Source organism: Bison bison, unplaced genomic scaffold (assembly GCF_000754665.1).
Source record: "Bison bison bison isolate TAMUID 2011002044 unplaced genomic scaffold, Bison_UMD1.0 scf7180017864468, whole genome shotgun sequence".
NCBI lineage: Eukaryota > Metazoa > Chordata > Mammalia > Artiodactyla > Bovidae > Bison > Bison bison.
In genome coordinates, this window is record NW_011495029.1 from 243,736 (window position 1) to 262,716 (window position 18,981).

General features: G+C 51.4%; 1 protein-coding gene across 1 annotated transcript in view; it reads right to left on the bottom strand.

The window, feature by feature from the left end:
- MYH9 (myosin, heavy chain 9, non-muscle) overlaps positions 1–18,981 on the bottom strand; it is an 83,922-nt gene that overhangs the window by 37,587 nt on the left and 27,354 nt on the right. Inside the window, exons 2-3 of the mRNA XM_010860619.1 lie at positions 15,360–15,711; positions 11,509–11,665 (exon numbers count right to left, since the gene is read on the bottom strand). Coding sequence (XP_010858921.1) covers positions 11,509–11,665; positions 15,360–15,692 — 490 coding nt within the window. The 5' untranslated portion in view covers positions 15,693–15,711. The remainder of the gene's footprint in view (positions 1–11,508; positions 11,666–15,359; positions 15,712–18,981) is intronic.

The window sequence follows — 18,981 nt, forward strand, 5'->3', positions numbered from 1 at the left end:
GGGAGGGAACCCGGCCACTCACATGGACACAGCCCGCACCCTGCCCCCCACTGGGCAAGGGTTCAGAGCAGACCTGGAGGATGACCTTGCTTCCAGCTCTCAACTTTCCCAAAGAACAGGGCCCTTCAAGGCTGTGCAGCAGGGTCTGAGACAGACCGGGAGGGGTCCCCGATAAGGCAGCAGGGAAGGGAAGGCAGGGGGAGGGGCGGGAGGGAGGTGCTAAAGGTGGGGGAAGCCAGGGTAGAATAAGAGAATAAGGGGACTGGGGGGTGGGACGTGGCACAGAACAGAAAGAACACAGCTGTGATGGGGTCAGGCCTCCCTCCCCCCACTGCTGCATCTCAGAGGCTGCCCAGCAGCTAGCGTGTTCAGTCCCGCTCCCTGGCAGCAGGCAAGAATGTACCTGCGCGGCACGGCAAGTCTGCAGGCAGTGGCGGCTGAGGCTACCATAAAAGGAAACATTCCCATCCCTTCCAGAGGAGCCGTTTTCCCAGGGCTGTCCGGGCCTGGTCCCTGGGACGGCTGGAATTCCTCTGATTGTGTGAGGGGGAGTCAGATGCTGAAAGGCTGAACAACAGGAAGCAAAGGCCCCAGACACACACGTGTGGGCACACACACACAGTCACACTGTGCACACAGACCCACACGCACACACACAGGGTTGTGGACAAGTTGCATGTGGACATGCATACACATGAATGCAGAGAGCAGACGTGCCTGGGCACATGTGCAGAGCCATGAGTGCGCACACAGGCACATGTACACCTGTGGGTGCACACACACAGATAGACACTTACACAGAGGCCTGCACACACTTCACATCCCACTTCCAGAACCAAATGCTTCGTGTAAGCTTCATCCACTCCACCATCTCCAGCTCTCCCTGCTCTCTGACTTTTCACCTCCAACTCCTGAAGCCAAGGTACCACTGCCAACCCAGCCTAAAAGGAAACCCTCCAACCCTTGAATTTTACACTTAAAAGAAACCTTAATTTGCTTCTCCAGAACATTGGCTGAGGCAAATACTTTTGCAGAGGAAACCTGACAGGAGGCGTTTCTGATTTCCTCAACTCTTGCCCCAACCACTGGGTGTCCCTAAATCCACCTGCCCACATCCCCCAGAACCTGTCGATTTCTCTCTTTTTACAGAAGGTTGGGTCGGCACCTCTTAGGAGGCAGGCACTGCCCCTGGTCTGCACAAGCCTGTCTCACCGCATTTGGCTCTGTTCCTGCGCTCAGAAGCATCTCTTCTGGGTAGGGCTATTGTTTTTGTTTAGTCGCTCAGTCATGCCCAACTCTTTGCAACTCCATGGACCATAGCCCACCAGGCTCCTCTGTCCGTGGGATTTTCCAGGCAAGAATACTGGAGTGTGTTGCCATTTCCTTCTCCAGGGGATCTTCCTGAGCCAAGGATCAAACCCAGGGCTCCTGCACTGGCAGACAGATTCTTTACTGCTGAGCCACCAGGGGTCAGGCAGGAGATGGGGGAGGCTGGAGGGAATTCTCAGCGACTCTCCTCTGGCTCAGTTTACTGTGCTGGGGCCCCAGTGCATTCCGGCCAGAACTCTCCTTAACACACACTCCATAAGCTCTCCCCATACGGTCCTCTCTAGGGACACGGACCCTTGAGAGTCCAGCCCACTCCATTGTTTGTTCAAGTCCTTATTTGAGCCTGTGTGGAATGAAGGCTTATTTGAAAACACCCTTCCTTCCTCCACTATAGAGTAGACAGACAGACAGACAGATAGGAATCCGACAGCCCAGAACCAGGGAAGTGCACCCACCAGAGAAAATCCAGTTCTGGGAAACAGGCTCCCATAGGATGAAGACAGTAGCCTGACTTAGGGCCCCTGAACCTCTCCTGCCCTGGTCCTGCTTCGGCAGGGACAGGGTACAGACAGGAACACGAATCTCTGCAGTGATTTTCAACTCTTTTAAAAGCCGCAGCAGGGACTTCCCTGGTGGTCAAGTGGTTGAGACTCTGCCTTCCAATGCAGGGGTTTCTGGTTCAATCCCTGGTCAGGGAGTTAGGATCTCACATAGCAAAAAACCAAAATGTTGAAACAATATTGTAACAAATTCAATACAGACTTTAAAAGCAGCAGCAGCCTTTCCTCAGGAAAAAAATCTTCCTGAGTCCCCCATATGAAGCTACTGCTAAGTCACTTCAGTCGTGTCTGACTCTGTGCGACCCCGTAGACAGCAGCCCACCAACCTTCCCTGTCCCTCGGATTCTCCAGGCAAGAACACTGGAGTGGGTTGCCATTTCCTTCTCCAACACATGAAATTGAAAAGTGAAAGTGAAGTCGCTCAGTCGTGTCCGACCCTCAGCGACCCCATGGACTGCAGCCTTCCAGGCTCCTCCATCCATGGGATTTTCCAGGCAAGAGTACTGGAAAAGTAGGAGATAAAAACCATAGCTGCTTGGGAGGTGGAGACAGGGTTCCTGGGAACACACTTTACAACTACTGGTCCATGTGTCTGGAGCCGTGGGGGAGAGAATAAAGCCGCTGGCTTGGTGCCCTAGAGCCCAGGGCAGCACCCTCGTTCTGCACGTCCCCACAGGATGCCTGGCCCCTCAGCCTCCGGGCAATGCAAGGGCAGGGTTCCCTGGCAGCGCCGCTCTAAGGATCAAATGAGGCGGGTGCCTAAAGCCCGAGACACAGGGCAGGGTTTGGAGACTGACCAGAATGACCCCAGCTCTCTGCACCTTCCAGCTCTCCCAAATGCATGGCCTCCTCACAACGACAATGAGAAAGGTTTTAAGTTACATATCCAGTGATGAGGCCATTCCCTCCCTGGATTTTATTTTAAACCCCAAATGCCCTGAGGCCTTTTGGAGCCGATTTTGATGTCCACATGGACAGGTGTTTCCAGCCAGCTCAGGAGGCCCCATCGCAGGTTGTGGAGAGGGGCGGGGGGGAGCCCCAGCCACAGGTATTTCAGGCCAGGTATAGGCTTTACAGGCTTCTGTGAGGGGCCTTCTCGCTCACTTCCTCTGAGAGAGGAGCTGCAGATTCTTGTCCATAAAAGGCCATGTGGCTCGCTCAGCCGTGATGTGACATCAGCCCCGACAGGAAGTATGGGAGGAAGGGAACAGGTCTGGTTCACCCACTGCGGCTGCCCAGGACTGACTCATTGGACGCTCACTCAGATAACGGCTGCTGGTCTTCCGCAGGGCTTCCCTCTGGGGGCACCTGGAACAGGGTTCTGCCTACAGGACCCGTCTTCAGATCAACCGGGTTTTTCTCCAGAACGGACTGAGATGTGGATACAGCCCAAGCAAAAATGAATTCACAGGGCAGTTGCAGCTTCGACAGCCCACCTGAATGGGTGAGAGATGGCACAACCAGTGGGCCTGCGACTGTCCACACCAAGGCGGCTGTTTTTTTTGCTAAAACTGCACAGCAGACCCCCAGGTCACCTGCTGTCAGACCCCTGCTCGGTGTTGCCTGGGACAGAAGCCTTGAGCTGCGGGGACAAATTCCAGGGCTGCAGGTTACTTCTCCTGAGATCCTCTCAGAGACAGCACTTTGGTCCCAGTGGGCGAAAACACCAGGCACTTTGCCGGGTGTAAAATGTGGAGAGACTTGTGGGTTTGAGCTCAGATGTGGGGGCTGGGAAGGTTCTAGACAACAGGTGGTCCCATCAACTGCATCTAGAAGTCAGGACACCAAGTCCTGAGAAACCCAATGACTTGGTCAAAGCATATAAGCTGGACCAAGAAGCCAGGCCTCCAGATTCTTCCCCACACTGCTCCCATAGGCCAGGGCCTCAGGGCTGCCCGTGACATGCTATTCCCACTCACGAAGGGTCACGCCAGCCTTGCAAGCTGTCTGCTACTTTTTCCAAAGCCAGCCCAAGTCATGAGCTTGGGTTATTTAAGTGCATGGGAAGCAATCAGAGGCGAGGAAGAGAGGGGGCAAAATAATGCCTCCTGTTAGCGGGTTGCTGCCAAGCCTCGGCGGCCTTGTGTCACGGCACCCAGGGGAACCTACCAGCACCCCAATGCAGTCAGTGAGCGAGGAGAAAAACCCACTGGTGGCTCCCAAGCACATGGTGGTGTCACCAGCCGTGTTCTCTTCAGGAACAAAGGTGGGCCCAGACCAAGCAGACACTCGAAGCCAGAGAACCCCACTCGGTGCTTCTGCCCACGTTCTCCCCCTGTAGGGTCAGGGTGTGAACTCTGCAGAGGCCCCAGTCCCCAGGCACAGGAGCCAGAGGTCTGGTAGGCCTACCCCACTAGCACCCCTGACAATTAGAAAGAAACTCAAGGGACTTCTCTTGAATTCTGTTAGGAGGCCCCAGATAAGCCCCTCTTGGTCAAAATGCTTCTGGTGGCTCACGCAGGTAAGCTCCTTGTGCACAGGTAAACCTGCCAAAACCACTGCTTCTGGCAGACAGGGCTAGGAGCAAGAACTTCTCAGAGTGGGGCTGCTGCTGAGGCAGCTCTCATGGGTCTGCCAGGATGGAGGGAGACTCAAAAGCCACATGTGGGTATAGATGGCCCACAGCAAAGGTCATGAGGACATCTGGAGAGACCTAACAACCCCTGAGGCCAGTTTTACCCTCTCAAATAACCCCTCATGGAAAAGGAAAGACAAGCAGGACTCCTGGACAGAGTGCACTAAGCCACAGGTCACAGCTCTGCAGCAGAGAGCACAGGCGGCAAAGACAAAGGGACACAAACAGGGAATGAGATGGACACCACCAGGCAAGCTCAGGACAAACCTGGCTTCAAGTTGGAGCACAAACAGCCCTCCCAGGAGACAGCGGGCTTTGCGAATGTCCCATTGATGGGTTCGGTCCAACTTAGAGAACCAGGAACACCAATGCTAAGGAGACAAACCGCAGTGGCACGTGAAGATGCGCCCAGCAGAAGCCAGGGGATCCAATGTCTCGAGAAGGACAATCAAATGAAATAAAAGATGGGCTTGGGACTGTGGGTCCAGTATTTGCCCCCACAACATAGCTTCTGTTCTTGGCTTTCAGATTAGAGGTCTGCCCTATTGTGTTTGCAGTCCATCTTGGGTTAGAGAGACAGCTCTTCAATAAGAGTCAGGAAGTCCAGTTGGAATGACACCCCGAGCCCCAATCAGCACCACCTGTCTGCCAGAAGCACGGAGTTATTACAAAGGTCGACACTGGGCCATTAGCCTTGGTCAAGACTAGAGGAATTTTACAGAAGCCACTGATGTTATCCTGAGTTTTACGCCTGCAGACTCTCAGCTCCCTTATCTCTTTAGTTTGGAGGAATTTATCTTGTTCTCCTCTGATAGCTTAATTCCAGAAATCAGGCAAGCAAAGGAAAGCAATCCTTTCCTCCAAGCGCACCAGTGTCCAGCCCTGACATATCGGGACACACTCTCTTGAGGTCTCCAGCCAAGAACTTGAGAAAACAGGAAAAACAAGCCTGTAGGCAGCAGAGAGGTTAAAAGCACAAAGCAGCTTAGCCTTTAGAGACGTTGCAGGTGAGTTTTTGTTGTTTGCATGTTGCGGGGAGGGAGATGTGAAGTAACAGAGACATGGGGCCAAGTTCTCGGCCACCCGCAAAGTTTCAGGTTCCGAGAGGTCACTTCTTTCTTCTCTCCCACTTCAGTCAGCCCAAAGCAAAGCAAAGCCGGCCTGCTGGGTTGAATCAAAAACAAAACAAAAAAGCAAGCCAAGAGCTGAATCCTTGAAAAGGACTCATTAACCACAGATTCCTCTTCTAAAAAGAACATTTTATAGAAATGAGACTGACAGGCGTGACCACATTGTAAGTAGGCAGCCTCATTTCAGGAGCTGACTTTCCTTCCCGGGGGGCCTCACCAAGCATCCTCTACGCGGGGGCTCTGGTGTTGGGGTGGCAGGCCCAGGGCTGCCTGTCACGATGCCCCTCTGGTAGCCCACCAGCACATAAACACAGGACTGCTCCAGAGCCAGGGAGGAACTGTCTCTCGTGTGCACGACCCCCTCCGGAAGACCCACCCTCGAGGCCTCATCAACCCTAAGGCCCAAGGACCAGATCAGACAAGCCAGGGGCTGCATCTGCCAGCACACGCCTGTGTATCACGTGGTGACTGCGGGGATGGCAGCTAGATGAGCCACTTCCTGTCCATGTCGGTACCCAGAGCCTGGCCTCTCGGAGGAGGCTCACCGAGGAGACTTTAAGAAGCCACCTGAGGAAGCGTTTGCTTATCACCTTCTTCAAGCAAGTGGGAGAGTGTGTGATGAGCAGTTCTTGCAGAAGGCAGGGACTGTTCATTCAAGACATTGCATCTCCAGGCCCCACTGCTACCTTCTATTGGACATTCGTCACAGGACACAGCCTCTCGTTCGATCCTTGGAGTAACCCTGCCAGTTCCTTTATCCAGTCAAGAGGCAGACGAGAAAATGAAGGCCCAGAGTTGACTCCGATCGGTCAGGACACAATAGGGCCAGACTCCAACTAGTCCAAACCCCGTGCTCTCTTCTCCACACACTTTCTGCTCACAAGGCAAGTCTCTCCTTCAAGCTAAGGCCCAGAGAGACCCAGCAGACTAGACTCCTCTGATGATCTGCTCCAGAAGCGCCGTGTCATCTGTCAAAGCTGGACCCCCCACCCTCCTGCTGTGGTGTATCTGCCTGCCTCTCAGGCCCCCAACCCCAGCAGGGCTGCATCCAGCACAGCCGGCTGGCAGGAGTGACAGTGGGGTGGCAGGGGCGACAGAGTGCGGCCCTAGGGTAAGCCGCTGCCTCCAGGCCTCCCTGCAGACAGCGGGGCCTTTGTGTGCAGCCGGCTGGCGGGGCTCCCTGGCAGGGCCCGAGCCTCCTGGCCGGCACATTCCTGCCTAAGTAGAATCGTCATATCTGCAGCTTCCTCAGCTGCCTGTCCTGTGAGTCTGCTTTATGCAGGGACTGTTGAAGCACTTCCAACACAGCACCTCTGGAAGACCTTAGAGGGTAGACAGCTCCATGGGAACAACAGTCGCCAAGGCTGGGTGAAGGCAGAAAGAGGGCCCTAACCCACCAAGCCAACAGAGAGCATCCCTCCAACTCCAGCCAGGGAGGAGGACCAGTGGTGAGCCCTGGAGGAGGGGTACCAGGGTGGGAGCAGGAGAACTGGCTTCTGGGGCTGGCTCTCTGGGGGCCTTTGGACAGTCAGTTAACATTTCTGGGCCTGTCCTTCTACCTGTGAGGCAGGAGGACTGTCCTCAAATGTGAAGAGAATGGTCAAATTCTACCCTTCTTTGCTTACCTAGAAAGGTTACTCAAGCACCGAGAGGCAGGTGGACACTCACCCAGCCCTTGGTGACCAACCACCCTAGGGCAGCCTCCACTGAGGAGCAGAGGTGGGACTAACGTGGAGCAAAGGGTTAAATAGTTCTCGGATGAGTTCAGGTCTGGAATGCGAGCAGACCCTGCTGTCCGAGCTCATTAGAACACCAGAGTCACCAAAAGTGAACCAAACCTGGTATTCTAACTCATTAACAGAGAAGGGAGTCCTTTTCTTCTCCTCCTGGGGGAGATAACTGAGCTCTAATTCTTTAACTGGCTGGGTCTCCAGTGAAAACACAGGCAGTCTTTCCCACAGAGGGAGACTCCCAAATTCCCCCCAGGGCAGCCCCTGGTACCCTGTCCCCCAGAGCTGATATACGCCTTCAGTCTTCTCATCCTTCCGGCCTCAGATCATTCAAAACCTTCCGCTTTTTACAGAATCCTTAGGAACGTGTCAACCACAGGTAGGAAGACCCAGTAATGCCCAGGACAACAAATTAACCCAATGGGAAAGCCAAGGTTGGGAGGGTGAACCTACCAAGTCACCACAACTTTAATTAAACCCAAGGCTGAGGATTAAAACAAACAAAACTGGGCCAGGCACACCTGGGCAGTGCCATAACCATTTATTGACACATACCTGCCAGCCTTTCCACAGGATCTGACCTGCACGAGGAGTTCCGCGGTGACTTTCTGACCACCCCAGGCCCCAGCGGCAACATCTTCTAAACTCTCAAGACACCTGACACTTGCTGCAGTCGTGCTGACAGCAGGTATAGGTGGCATATCATCCTGTTATCCAGCTTCGCCCACAGATCTCTGTGTACAAACATGTCAGTCTCTCTGCCCAGATTGCCAGCACTTCCAGTGCCAGAATAATGTACTCAAGTATTCTGGCACTTTCCATCTCCTACCTCCATAGCCTAATCTTGAGTACCATGTGCCGCCATGCCTCATCTTGTGCCCAAGGCAGACTGCACTAATCTACCCCAGCATTCTCTGGCACTGAGTCTCAGAGCCTTGCCAACACAGGGCTAAGCAAGGCACTACTGATTGATCGGAGCTGACACTTGGAACAAAATCCATCTGCAATACTTAGTCCAAAAGTTCTGAAGTAAGTGGGGGCAATTTTGCGCCCCCAGGGAACATTCAATAGTTATGTCTGGGGGCATTTTTGATTGTCACAACTGGAGAGGGAGGGTGCTATTGGCATCGAGTGGGCAGAAGCCAGGATGCTGCTAAGCATCCCATAATACTCAGGATAAGTCCCACCCCCACCCAGCCTGCAACAACAGAGTATCCAGCCCAAATGTCAGTGGTGCCAGTTTGAGAAACTCTGGCTTAGTCTAACAAATAGATAGAAAAACCATATAATTTATCATCCAAACTGGGGTGCTTCTGAAAGTAAGACAGCAGTGTCAATACTAACTGCAAGACAGCAGCAGGCATAAATCAGGCCTACAGGCAGACCAGAGCATTTAAGAGATGAAAGGCAAGGGAGGTCCCTAGGAGAAGTCAAAGAGCTCCTCTCATAAAAGTCCCCAGACAAGCCACCAACTCCCCTATTTGGCAGAATAAATGCCAGTATGTCATAAGCCACAGCCAGCTGAGGGACGAAATCTTTTTCTAGTTCTCATTTAAAGAAAAAGCAGAAAAGGAACTGTCTGGCTGTGGCTTTTAGGATGTGTGTGTCAGAGAACAGACTTGTGTTTCTCAAAGCCAGGGGGGCTGCGTGTATTAAGTAAAACACTCTCTCCAAAAGAGAGAAGCTGATTCTAACAACCTGAGGACCCCAATGCTCCACTGTTATTACCTGACTTAGGGCAAGAACCAAAAGACTCCTCCTGGGAACTTTCTTTATTGGTGAGCCATCTTGTCATAAAAGGGCAACTTCTGTTAATTAACTTCCTCCCTATTGTCTCAAGAACAAGAAATCTGTTGCCGATTGCTTTGCTGGTCAACTATGTGAAACGAGAGGGAACTTGGAAATGTCCCTGGTTAACATGGGGGCTGAAGAGCTGCACCGAGTCCAGCATGAGGCAGAGAGTGGGTGAAAACTTCTCCGTCTGAGGTTCAGAAAGTACATGGACCCAGCACCAACACAGATCACTAAAGAGAAGCACTAAGACCCTAGGTTCCTCATGCCTGCAGATGTATTTCCTATCCCTGTTCTCCAAAAGATGAAAACACCCACCCATTTGCCCTCATAATTTGAGGCAGCTCCTTGGTTCCTGTCCAGGCCATTCCATTACAGCCAAGACTTCCTGCTCAACACAAAGGAAAGCTCCAGTCCTCTGCAAGTTCCCTTTTCCTTTTTTCCCCAGCTGCTTCCAACCTGTAGAGCTGACTTTTGTCCCTCAAAATTATCACAGTTGAACACATAACTTGGGCAAATCTCTTTAGGAAGAAGTCCTACAGGTTGTTAAAAAAAAGGCTAGCAGTCTAATTTCAGAAATTCCAATTCCTGGAGCCATGCTATAGTATATCACTACGTTATTCTTATCATAATGGCTTGACGAGAAGTGAAAAAGCCCACTTGCTAGAAAAAAAACCTTTTGGGTTCAGGATCCAGGTATGGGAACATGCTCTAACTCAGCAATGCAGAGCTCAAGAAGACTCCAGCCTGTATGAGGCCAATTATAAGAGCCAGGAGAAAACTGACTCATAACCTCTGGAGACAGACTCGGGCTCTTCTGGAATCCCACAAAATGTTCTCCCATCAGACTCTTCTAGTTAGCACTCTGAAACCAATATCCTACTTTAAAACTAAAAGGCTGGCTTCCTCAAGGAATTTCGATAGACGTGAACATGAGCCAAAGGGGAGGTCAAACTTGTACATCCTACCTAATTCACCAAGTTTGGTGATGAAACACCTTCCGCAGCACTGTGTGGATGGTACAAGACAGACCCACATGTTGCCATTTTAAACCACTAAACCAGGGATAAAATTAACGCAAGACTCATCACCACCACTGCCTAGATTGACTATTAAGATTAAAGAAAAAATAAAAACAGGATGCCCACGTAATAAGTAAGACATGAAAAACCACTATCAGTATAAGATATAAGAATGTAACCCTATGCTAAGTAGTTGGCTAAGCTCTGAGAATATAAAGGCAACACGGGCCTGGTCCACACCTAAGTCAAAGTATTACCAGGGTTAGCCCAGACATCCTCCCTAGCTGGCAGTAATACTTCAGTCACGTCTTTAACAAGAGTAGAGACTTGCCAGCTATTGCAAGGCAGATGGAACAGCCATGGTGGTGTGAAGCAGAAAGGCCTATTGGAGAAATATAAGGAGTTCCATGCAACCAGGAAGTTGGAGAGGTAGGCAGCAGGCCAATTAAAAAAGGGACAGTGTAAGATGAATCAGGTTCCAGGCTTGGGTGATCGGGTGGATGGAGAAATGGCATCTAGGAGCAGTGGGCTGGCGGCAATCAGCTAATAGAGCTGGTCCTCAGCAGGAAAGTGATGGCAAAGCCACTGAAGCAGGTGGGGCCATGATCCAGAGGACGAGACCTTGAGAAGCAACAGGTGTTAATAGGGGAGAAGACGTGAATGGGGCCGTAAGATTAGGGAACCATAAAATCGCCGGAAGGAAGGGCTTTCAAAAGGAAGTGGTCAAGACTGTCCAGTCCTAGGAGAGGTTAAGTAAGATAAGAAGCCAGAGCTCCACAGAAGGGAGGATGGGCTTTACCAGACAGTCTGGGAGGGCAGCAGATGACATGCAGGGGCAGGAGTATGGCTGAGAAGTGCTGAATGGAGGCACTGAGCGTGGATACTTCCCCTAAAGAGTTTCACTGTGATGGAGGAGGGCAGAGACAACCTACGAGGGCACAGAATCCAGGAGAGACTTTGTCTGTTTTTTTTAAAAGACGTAATAACTCACACATGTTTCCAGACTGTGGAGAAGACAGGAAGAGGTTAAAATCATGGAGGAAAGGGAATAACAGGTAGAAAAGGCGGCCTGGAAGTCAGAGAACTGGCACAGCAGCTCTTGATCAGAATGAGAAATTGGGAAAATAATTAGGAAATGCACTTTTTTTTAAAGCTTCTACAATATTCTATCAACATATAAACATCTCCTTTGACAGCCACCAGTCTTGGCTCTCATGCAGTGGCTTACAGACCTCGATGCACAGCCCCCTCACCAGCACCAGTGATAACCAATCCACAGGATCACCAGGGCTTTGAACATGAAGGAGCACCTGCAAAGTTGCCGACGAGGCTGCAGGTAAAGACAGACCCTTGGAAGGCTGAGGGACTCACCTTGCATCATACTCCTATAGGCGGTGTCTGTGATAGCGTAAATGTGGGGGGGCATCTCATGCCTCTTCTTGCCCTTGTACATTTCCACGATCTCTTCGGAATAGATGGGCAGGTTCTTATAAGGGTTGATGACCACACAGAACAGGCCTGAATAGGTCTGAAAAGAGTGACAAACGGGAATGGGTTAGGAAGTTTGACTCACAATGTCATGGAAATCCTGTAGCAAAATGTCTGCTGCCTCCAAGGATCCCAAGTCAGCCTGATGTGAAAGCACCTCCTGGAGCCCCTGGTTTTCCAGGTCCTGCTCCAGCAGACCTGCTGAGGCATGGGGGCATCACCAACATTTCTGCTTTTTCAGTGGGGTTCTCCCTTGACTGCAAGACTGCTGCCAGCTGTGCGCGTCAACAAGCATGTGCTTTGGGCAAGATACGGGGCAAGCTTCATGGACAGTAGGAGTCCAGTTGTGAAACTGAGATGTAAGGACAATAAGAGATGTGTTTGCATTCGTGAGAGACGCACAAAGGGAAAAGGATGCAGCTGCAGCAAGCCAACTGTGTGAAGATACAAATTATTCTATCCTGAGGGACTTTCCAAGATATTTAAGCCAAAACTTTTCCAGCATTGGGAAAGACTCATTATGTTCCTCAACCATATAGATCCTTTGTGGGAGAGTAGATCACAGACAGATAACCCCTCCCTGGAATCTTCCAGAGACAATAACATGAAGATCTCTTAAAAAAAAAAAAAAAAGACCACTATCCTGTCCCCCATGAACTTTCTCCAAGACTCAGGTCTCCGCTGAAGGGGAACTCAATTCATCAGCACTCACAGTGAGACTCCTGGGAACACACCTGACACCCCAAGTCTGAGTTCACCAGGTTAGATCAGACCCCAGAGTCAAATCCCAACAAGGGCAAGTTTCTTAACTGCCCCCTCCCCATTTCTCAATCTGTAAAATGGGCACAGGCAGGCTAGTTGATCCTCATTGAGTGAGGGGCTCAGAGTAGTTCAGGAAAGCAGTTTCCAGCAGCAACAGTCTAGGCAGACCTGCCTTTCTTTGGTGTCTTCTTTTTCTAATAATTTCCCTGCTATTTTCTTTTTCTTCCAAGATCCCCCTCCCCCTCCCTGCAACACACCAAAAAAAGACAGACTCCTAATACCTGGATAAGACTCCCAAGACCACCTAGGGGACATGGGTACTCACTGAGGGACACAGCTCTCTTTAGGCAGCTGGAGCAACACAAGCACCTTCTCCCAAGAAAAACAGGCCAGAGGCCCCAAAGAAGCCAGGCAAAGCGAGACCCACAAGCCATGACTCACGCACACCTGCAGCCCCCGACTCTGCTGAGTGACAGCTGAAGACCACGGGGCAGGTTCCTGGCAGAGTTGGAAACAGACCCAGGTCCCACGACCCCCCTCCCCAGCCAGTGCAGACCTCCTTGGCTGTGGAGGGCGACTCTCCAAGGGCCTCCCATCTTTTTGTTTCCCTCTCTACAAGTGCCCTTGACCCTCATTGTCCACAGTGTTGCCTCTGGATCCAACAGCAGCCCACATCTGAGGGGCTGTGTCAGTCCAGTCCCTTCCACCCCTGCCCTCTCCAGTCTCGCCAAAAATGAGGGTGGATCTTGTAGCCAAATCCAAACACAGGATCTACATGGGAACTGGTCATGAGGACAAAGCTCCTTCCCACCACTGGCCAAGGGCTACAGGTCTTGAACTTTCCAAGCAGCAGTTAGGCTGAAAGCAGAACTCCAGAGGGACCCACCAATCACGCACTGGCCCGCATGCAAAACAGCAGCTGAGCTTGGGACATGAACAAGTGTGTTTGGCTGCCTCTTCTGCTTGGAGGAGGGGATGCAAGGCCCTTAATTTCCTTTCTTCCTGGGATAATCAGTCAATTGTTTTCCCTCCAACTACTCTTTTCAGGAGGGACCAGGAAAGCTCTAAAGTAAAGCCGTCTGCACGTGGTATCAGCAAGCTCTGGCTCGCTACTACGAGAAGACAGGAGTGCCTTGGGTAACCTCTGGTTTTCCCTCCACTACTGTCGGGTGGGGGCGAGATGGCAGACCAGGCAGCAGCGAAGTCATCCCAGGAGCTCAGAAACAAGTGCGCTTTGTTCCTGGGGTTTGAGAAAACCCACATTCTAGGAAATCCAGCCTGATGAAAGTGAAGGACACGTGGCCACACATTTAGGGCGCGCAGTGGGGCCAGATGTTTGGAAACAGCTGGTGGTGACAGCAGAAGGAGCCTGGGGTTTACTAAGACAAGTCGTTCTGACAGCTGGGTGGGCAGATGGTCCTGAGAGGAGTTCAGGAGGACCTCAAAATTCTCTGAGCTAATCCCATCAAATCAGTGGACTACCAAACTAAGCCCCGTGGAATGAGCGCTGCAGCTCAGGTGGGAGGCAAGGGGCTGTACCTCGAGCCCATGGCGCTGGAAGCCCGTGGAGGCACAGACATTGAGCAAGTGGCTCTGTTTCCACCCAGCCATGCCAGGGAGCTGCTCCATTCACAGGCCACAGAGGCTCTTTGTGCCCGATCGCCCCCTGTCCCCAGGCCTCCCCCCACTGAAGAAACAGACAGAGCAGCTGTGGCGCAGAATTACCCCACGCCGCCCACAAGGCCAGGCAAACACACCACACAAAGGCTCCCAGGGTTGCAATTTGGAACCTCGTGTGCAGGGGGCGAGGGGGCCTGTGAATGAGGTGGCGCCCCCTTGCCCAGGCAGCCCCACCAAGCAGCTTTGATCTTCCCGAAGCCCTGCACCTGCTGGGGTCTCCATTAGGGCAAATGCATAGTCAGCTTCCTTCTGGTGAGGATGCTGAGAAAGAGGCCAGCCAGACGGAGGCACGAGGGTCTGTGCCTGGGGAAGGCCAGCAAAGATACAAAAACAGGAGTTAATGCCTGATGCCTCCAGCTGAAGAGTTTCAGAAAAAAGGCTCAGATTCTACCCCTGAGCTTATAGGCGTGGGTCCATGCCTGCCTAGAGAGCAAAACACATGTTCTGGGAGATGAAGCAACTAACACACTTTCATAACTAATATTCCCATTTGCAGTATGCTGATAGGCAAGTGCAGGCCATCAATTTGTTTCATACTCAGCGGTTCTCTAACAGGACCCAAGCTTAACTGCGACACGTACAAAAGGCCGAGCAGAGGGTCAGAGTTACCTTCACCTACAACAAATGGCAGCAGCTACAGAGCCCAAGCCTGAATGAGCCCAGGATTGGCTGGTGTGTTACAATGTTCTCACAACTCCTTGTAGATGGGGAAGTGAGGCCCCACATAGCCATGTCAAATGTTCAGGGAGGGCCAAGATGCGAACCAGGTGCTGGAGGCTCCAACTCGCATGACCTGAATCACTCTGCTTTACTGAGCAGGACCATTTCTTAGAGGCCAGCAGAGTGGTTCTAACATAAATCCTCAAGGATACCAAGGGAAGAGTCCCCTGCCCAGACAACAGCACTTACTCCCATCTCCCATCCACAGACAAGCAATGCTTCCTTAAGGCCGTTTGTTTTTCTGCAAGTCACTAATTCTGAATTTCAATATTAATACCCCAAGAGAAGGGGGCTTTTAATTTGGTCCATACAATATTTTCATCAAGAACTCCTGATTTCCAATCTCAGGCCTGCCAACACCTGGCTGTGTGTGTAAATCCCTTGCCCTCTCTGGGCCTCAATCCTTCCCACTTGTCATATTACATATTAGAAAGCTGGGTGAAGCTGGTCCATTAAGGACTTTTCCACTTAGATAGGTCAAAGTATCTCCTTATCCTACCAACTGCGAACACCACCCACTCATGTAGATGAGTCCTGGAACCACCTACCCACACAGAGCCCCGCCCACTTACGTAGATGAGCCCTGAGTAGTAGCGCTCCTTGAGGTTGTGCAGCACCGAGGCTTCGTTGAGGCACGTGAGCTCCGCCATGTCTTCCACCTTAGAGAACTTGGGTGGATTCATCTTCTGGATATCATCCTTGTTCACCTTCACCTTCTTCCCGTTCTCCACCAGCTCCACAATGGCCTCCTCACCCATCTCTTCCTTGAGGCTGGCGGGCTCAAAGCCACTCTTGTCAGAAGGCACCCATACCAGCTTCTTGGCAGCCCAGTCGGCCTGGGCCAGGGGGTTATTGATGAAGTTTTTATCCACATAGAGATATTTATCGGCAGCTTGCTGCGCCATGGTGACTTACAGCCAGGACCTAAGGGAGAAAAAAGGATAAAAGGTTAGCTATACACCACACCAGCTACATAAAGATCACTTATCTCATATCTTTGTAAATTGTACAGCATTATAATAAGTAAATTATAGATAACCAGGTTGTACAATTTGTCAAAATTTTATCACTCTCTCTTTGCAGGAGAAAGATGTACGTTGCTGAAGAAAAAAATGATCAAGGATTCTGTAAGGAATTAATGGTAAGATGTATCCTACGGTAAATGTATAATCAAATCTATAAACAACAATTGTGCCAAATGATGAGCATAATAAGAATCTTGGACAGATGTAATTATAGTCACACTAGGCTACACCCACTAAGGCCAGGAAAGTGACCACACAGTTTAAGAAGACTTCCAACAACAACAGATTTCTAGTTAGCCCAAAACAGGCAACTGACTACAAGTGCAAAGTGTAAGTCTCCAGTTTAAAAAACTTTCTTATTTCATGGAGTCAACCAAGAGAAGAAAACATACCACCAGTATGTTGCCAACAGATTTTAATTCCACTGCCCCAAGAAATCAGGTGAAAAGGAAAGAAGTCAGGCTCCAGGAAACGTGGAGAGTAAGTAGTGACTACTTCCCTTTTGGGGCCTAATGTGAAAACATAACCCTCACAATTCATAGCTCAGGAGAACTTAAGCCCATGTGTGTTTGCTTTTTCTGAAGCTCATTTGCAAAACAAAGATGATAAAATAAGAACCCCTCACATCTGAGTGGTTTTATAGTTTATGAAATACTATCACACACACTTCTCTATCTCAGAAGATCCTCATTCTAACAACTCTGTAAGGTGGGTAAGGTAAGTGTTATTATCCCATTTTACAGATGAGGAAACAGAAGCTCTGGAGGTAAGGGGCTTTGTCCAAAGTTACCTAGGAAGGACTCATGCTCCCTGCTCTAACTCCTGCTTCCCACTGCCTAACCACAGTATTTATTCCTGCTCAGAGGCTCAGCTGGGATCAGCTGGGAGGACAGCTGTTTTGAGTGAATCAAAAGCAGGACTTAGATGCCCTGATCTAGAACAGAGCCAGCCAGAACCACCAGAGGAATAGCCCAGAAGCTCACTGCCTAGCTTACAACACAGAAAGGTTTTTCCCTTGTGAGATCAAGGCCCCCTCCCCAGGTCCAGGAAGCCAGGAGGACCCCAGATCCACATCTAGAGTCACAGAGTCTTTCATGCTTCCAGGTCCCAGCAGGAACTGCGATGCCAGGGACGCTTGGAGTGGAGAGAACAAAAGGAAAAGTCTGGGCCATCCAGGCCTTCTTATCTGGGCTCATTAAATGGTTTCCAGATCAAGGCTGAGGGGCTCCCTTGGACTCACTCCAGGAGAGGCTGTCTTCCAGGAAATCTGCTAGCTCCCCACCACCCCCACCCCCAACAAAGAGAAGGCAAGTCCAAGGAGCAGAGCCTGGCAGCCTCCCAGCAAGCTCAGTCAGTGGCTTTGTTTACATTCCCAGCAAACCCTGGCAGCCCCTCTCAGGGGACCAAGGGGCACCATCCACCTGCAGGGACCACCCCCAGAAGAAGCAGGCAGAGCCCAGAGTTAGGTAGCAGCGAACAATGCAGGAATGGGATGGCTGCAAACCACCTGGCTGGCCTCATCTTCTGTGTGGGGCTGGAGGATGGGGGACTGGACAGGCCCACTTCCAGCTGTCCTCACTTCCACACTGGCCACTCAAGCAAATCAGAGGCTTCCCTCTGCCAGAGCAAATACCAATTGTCCTCTGCCTCTCTGCTGTCCATCTGACCACAGGCCAGTCATCCTCTGCAAAACCCTAGCCCTCAGGCTCCCCAAACCAACCTCCCCAGTCACGTCACCACCAAGCTCAAAAGCCTGCAACAATCACTGGGCACAGGCCTCACTGGTTGCTGGTTCTTCGCCTTTTCGCAGACCTCAAATAGGTAAGGGACGAGACAGACTCCCACTGGGATGCAAACAGGGATTCACTTCAACCCTTTCCCCCCAACCCCAAGCCCACTGTTTGTTAAGAGTTCCACCAACCCAGCCCAGTGAAGGGGGTCAACCATTAAGTACCTACCCACCAACATCAAGCTCAGTTTATTCACAACCTCACTTAACCATCAATCACCCTGGGGAAAAAAAACCTCTTTGTATCCCAGTTTACAAATGAGGAAACAGCCCAGAGAGGGCACGTCACTCACCCACAGTCGCTCAACCTCATCATGGGCTAACCCAGATCTACCTGATCTCTAGGTTTGGGCTGTTCCCAGCACACTTATGCCTGGGGTCTTGCAAAAGAAATCCGTCCAACATTTTAGTGGGGCTAAAACTGCCAGTAAATTGAGTAGAATACCGGGAGTACAGAGGGACCCATTCCACAACATTCATCAGATTATCTACTGGGCATTAGCAGGCAGGTGGGGAGGCTGAGAATGAGCCTTCCGGTGTGGACATGATAGCCTGTCAAAAACAGAGCAGGTTGAAACAGCATTCTCGCTTCCTCGGCCTGTGACTCTCAACAGCCAGCAGCATCAGTGATGTCAGAATGACTCCTGGCTCTCATCAAACTCCAGTTTACCCCAGCAACTCCAACCCTGGGGCAGCAACAAGCCGGCTACCTAGGCTGCAGGCCGTGGGCACAGGACCTTCCCCGGGAATGTGGGTAAACTGCACTTTCTTCAGTGAGCCTGGAGGCCGTGAACTTACAGTAGGCAGCAGAGGAAGACTCCACCCAACCCCTCCACCTTAAGCTCCTGGTTCTGCCCTACCTTCAGGCCTCAGTGGGAGGGCAGGGAGCAGGTATAGGTCTGCACTGTCTACCTCTGACAGCCATCAGAGACCTGCAGGCCAGGCATACACTTCCTGTAAGAGAGAGAGGTACACCCCGCACCCTCAGACCTCAGCCTCCAGGGAGGGCCAAGCCCCCATAGACAGTGAGCTTGAGGAATCCCCACTGGCCTCAGCACCTCAGAAGTTTTCATTAAACACTCCCGCTTGGCCAGGCCAAGGACAGAGCTGTTTGGCTTCAGCAACTCTGCTGGAATGATATGCATTACCAGCAATGCCAAGATCAATACATGGGCCTGACCAGTGGGGAGGGCCACAAGGGTCATGATAAACAATGGAGTTTCTATTCAAGCCCTCCCACTGAGACCCGGAAGGGAACGCCCACATTTGAGGGTTCAAGGGGGCTGCAGCTGAGCTCCTGTTTTCACCTGTGTTAGATAGAGGCTCCTGGGCCCCGGTGCCCAAAGGGGAAGCCAGTGCTGCAGACAGGTTAATGCTCAC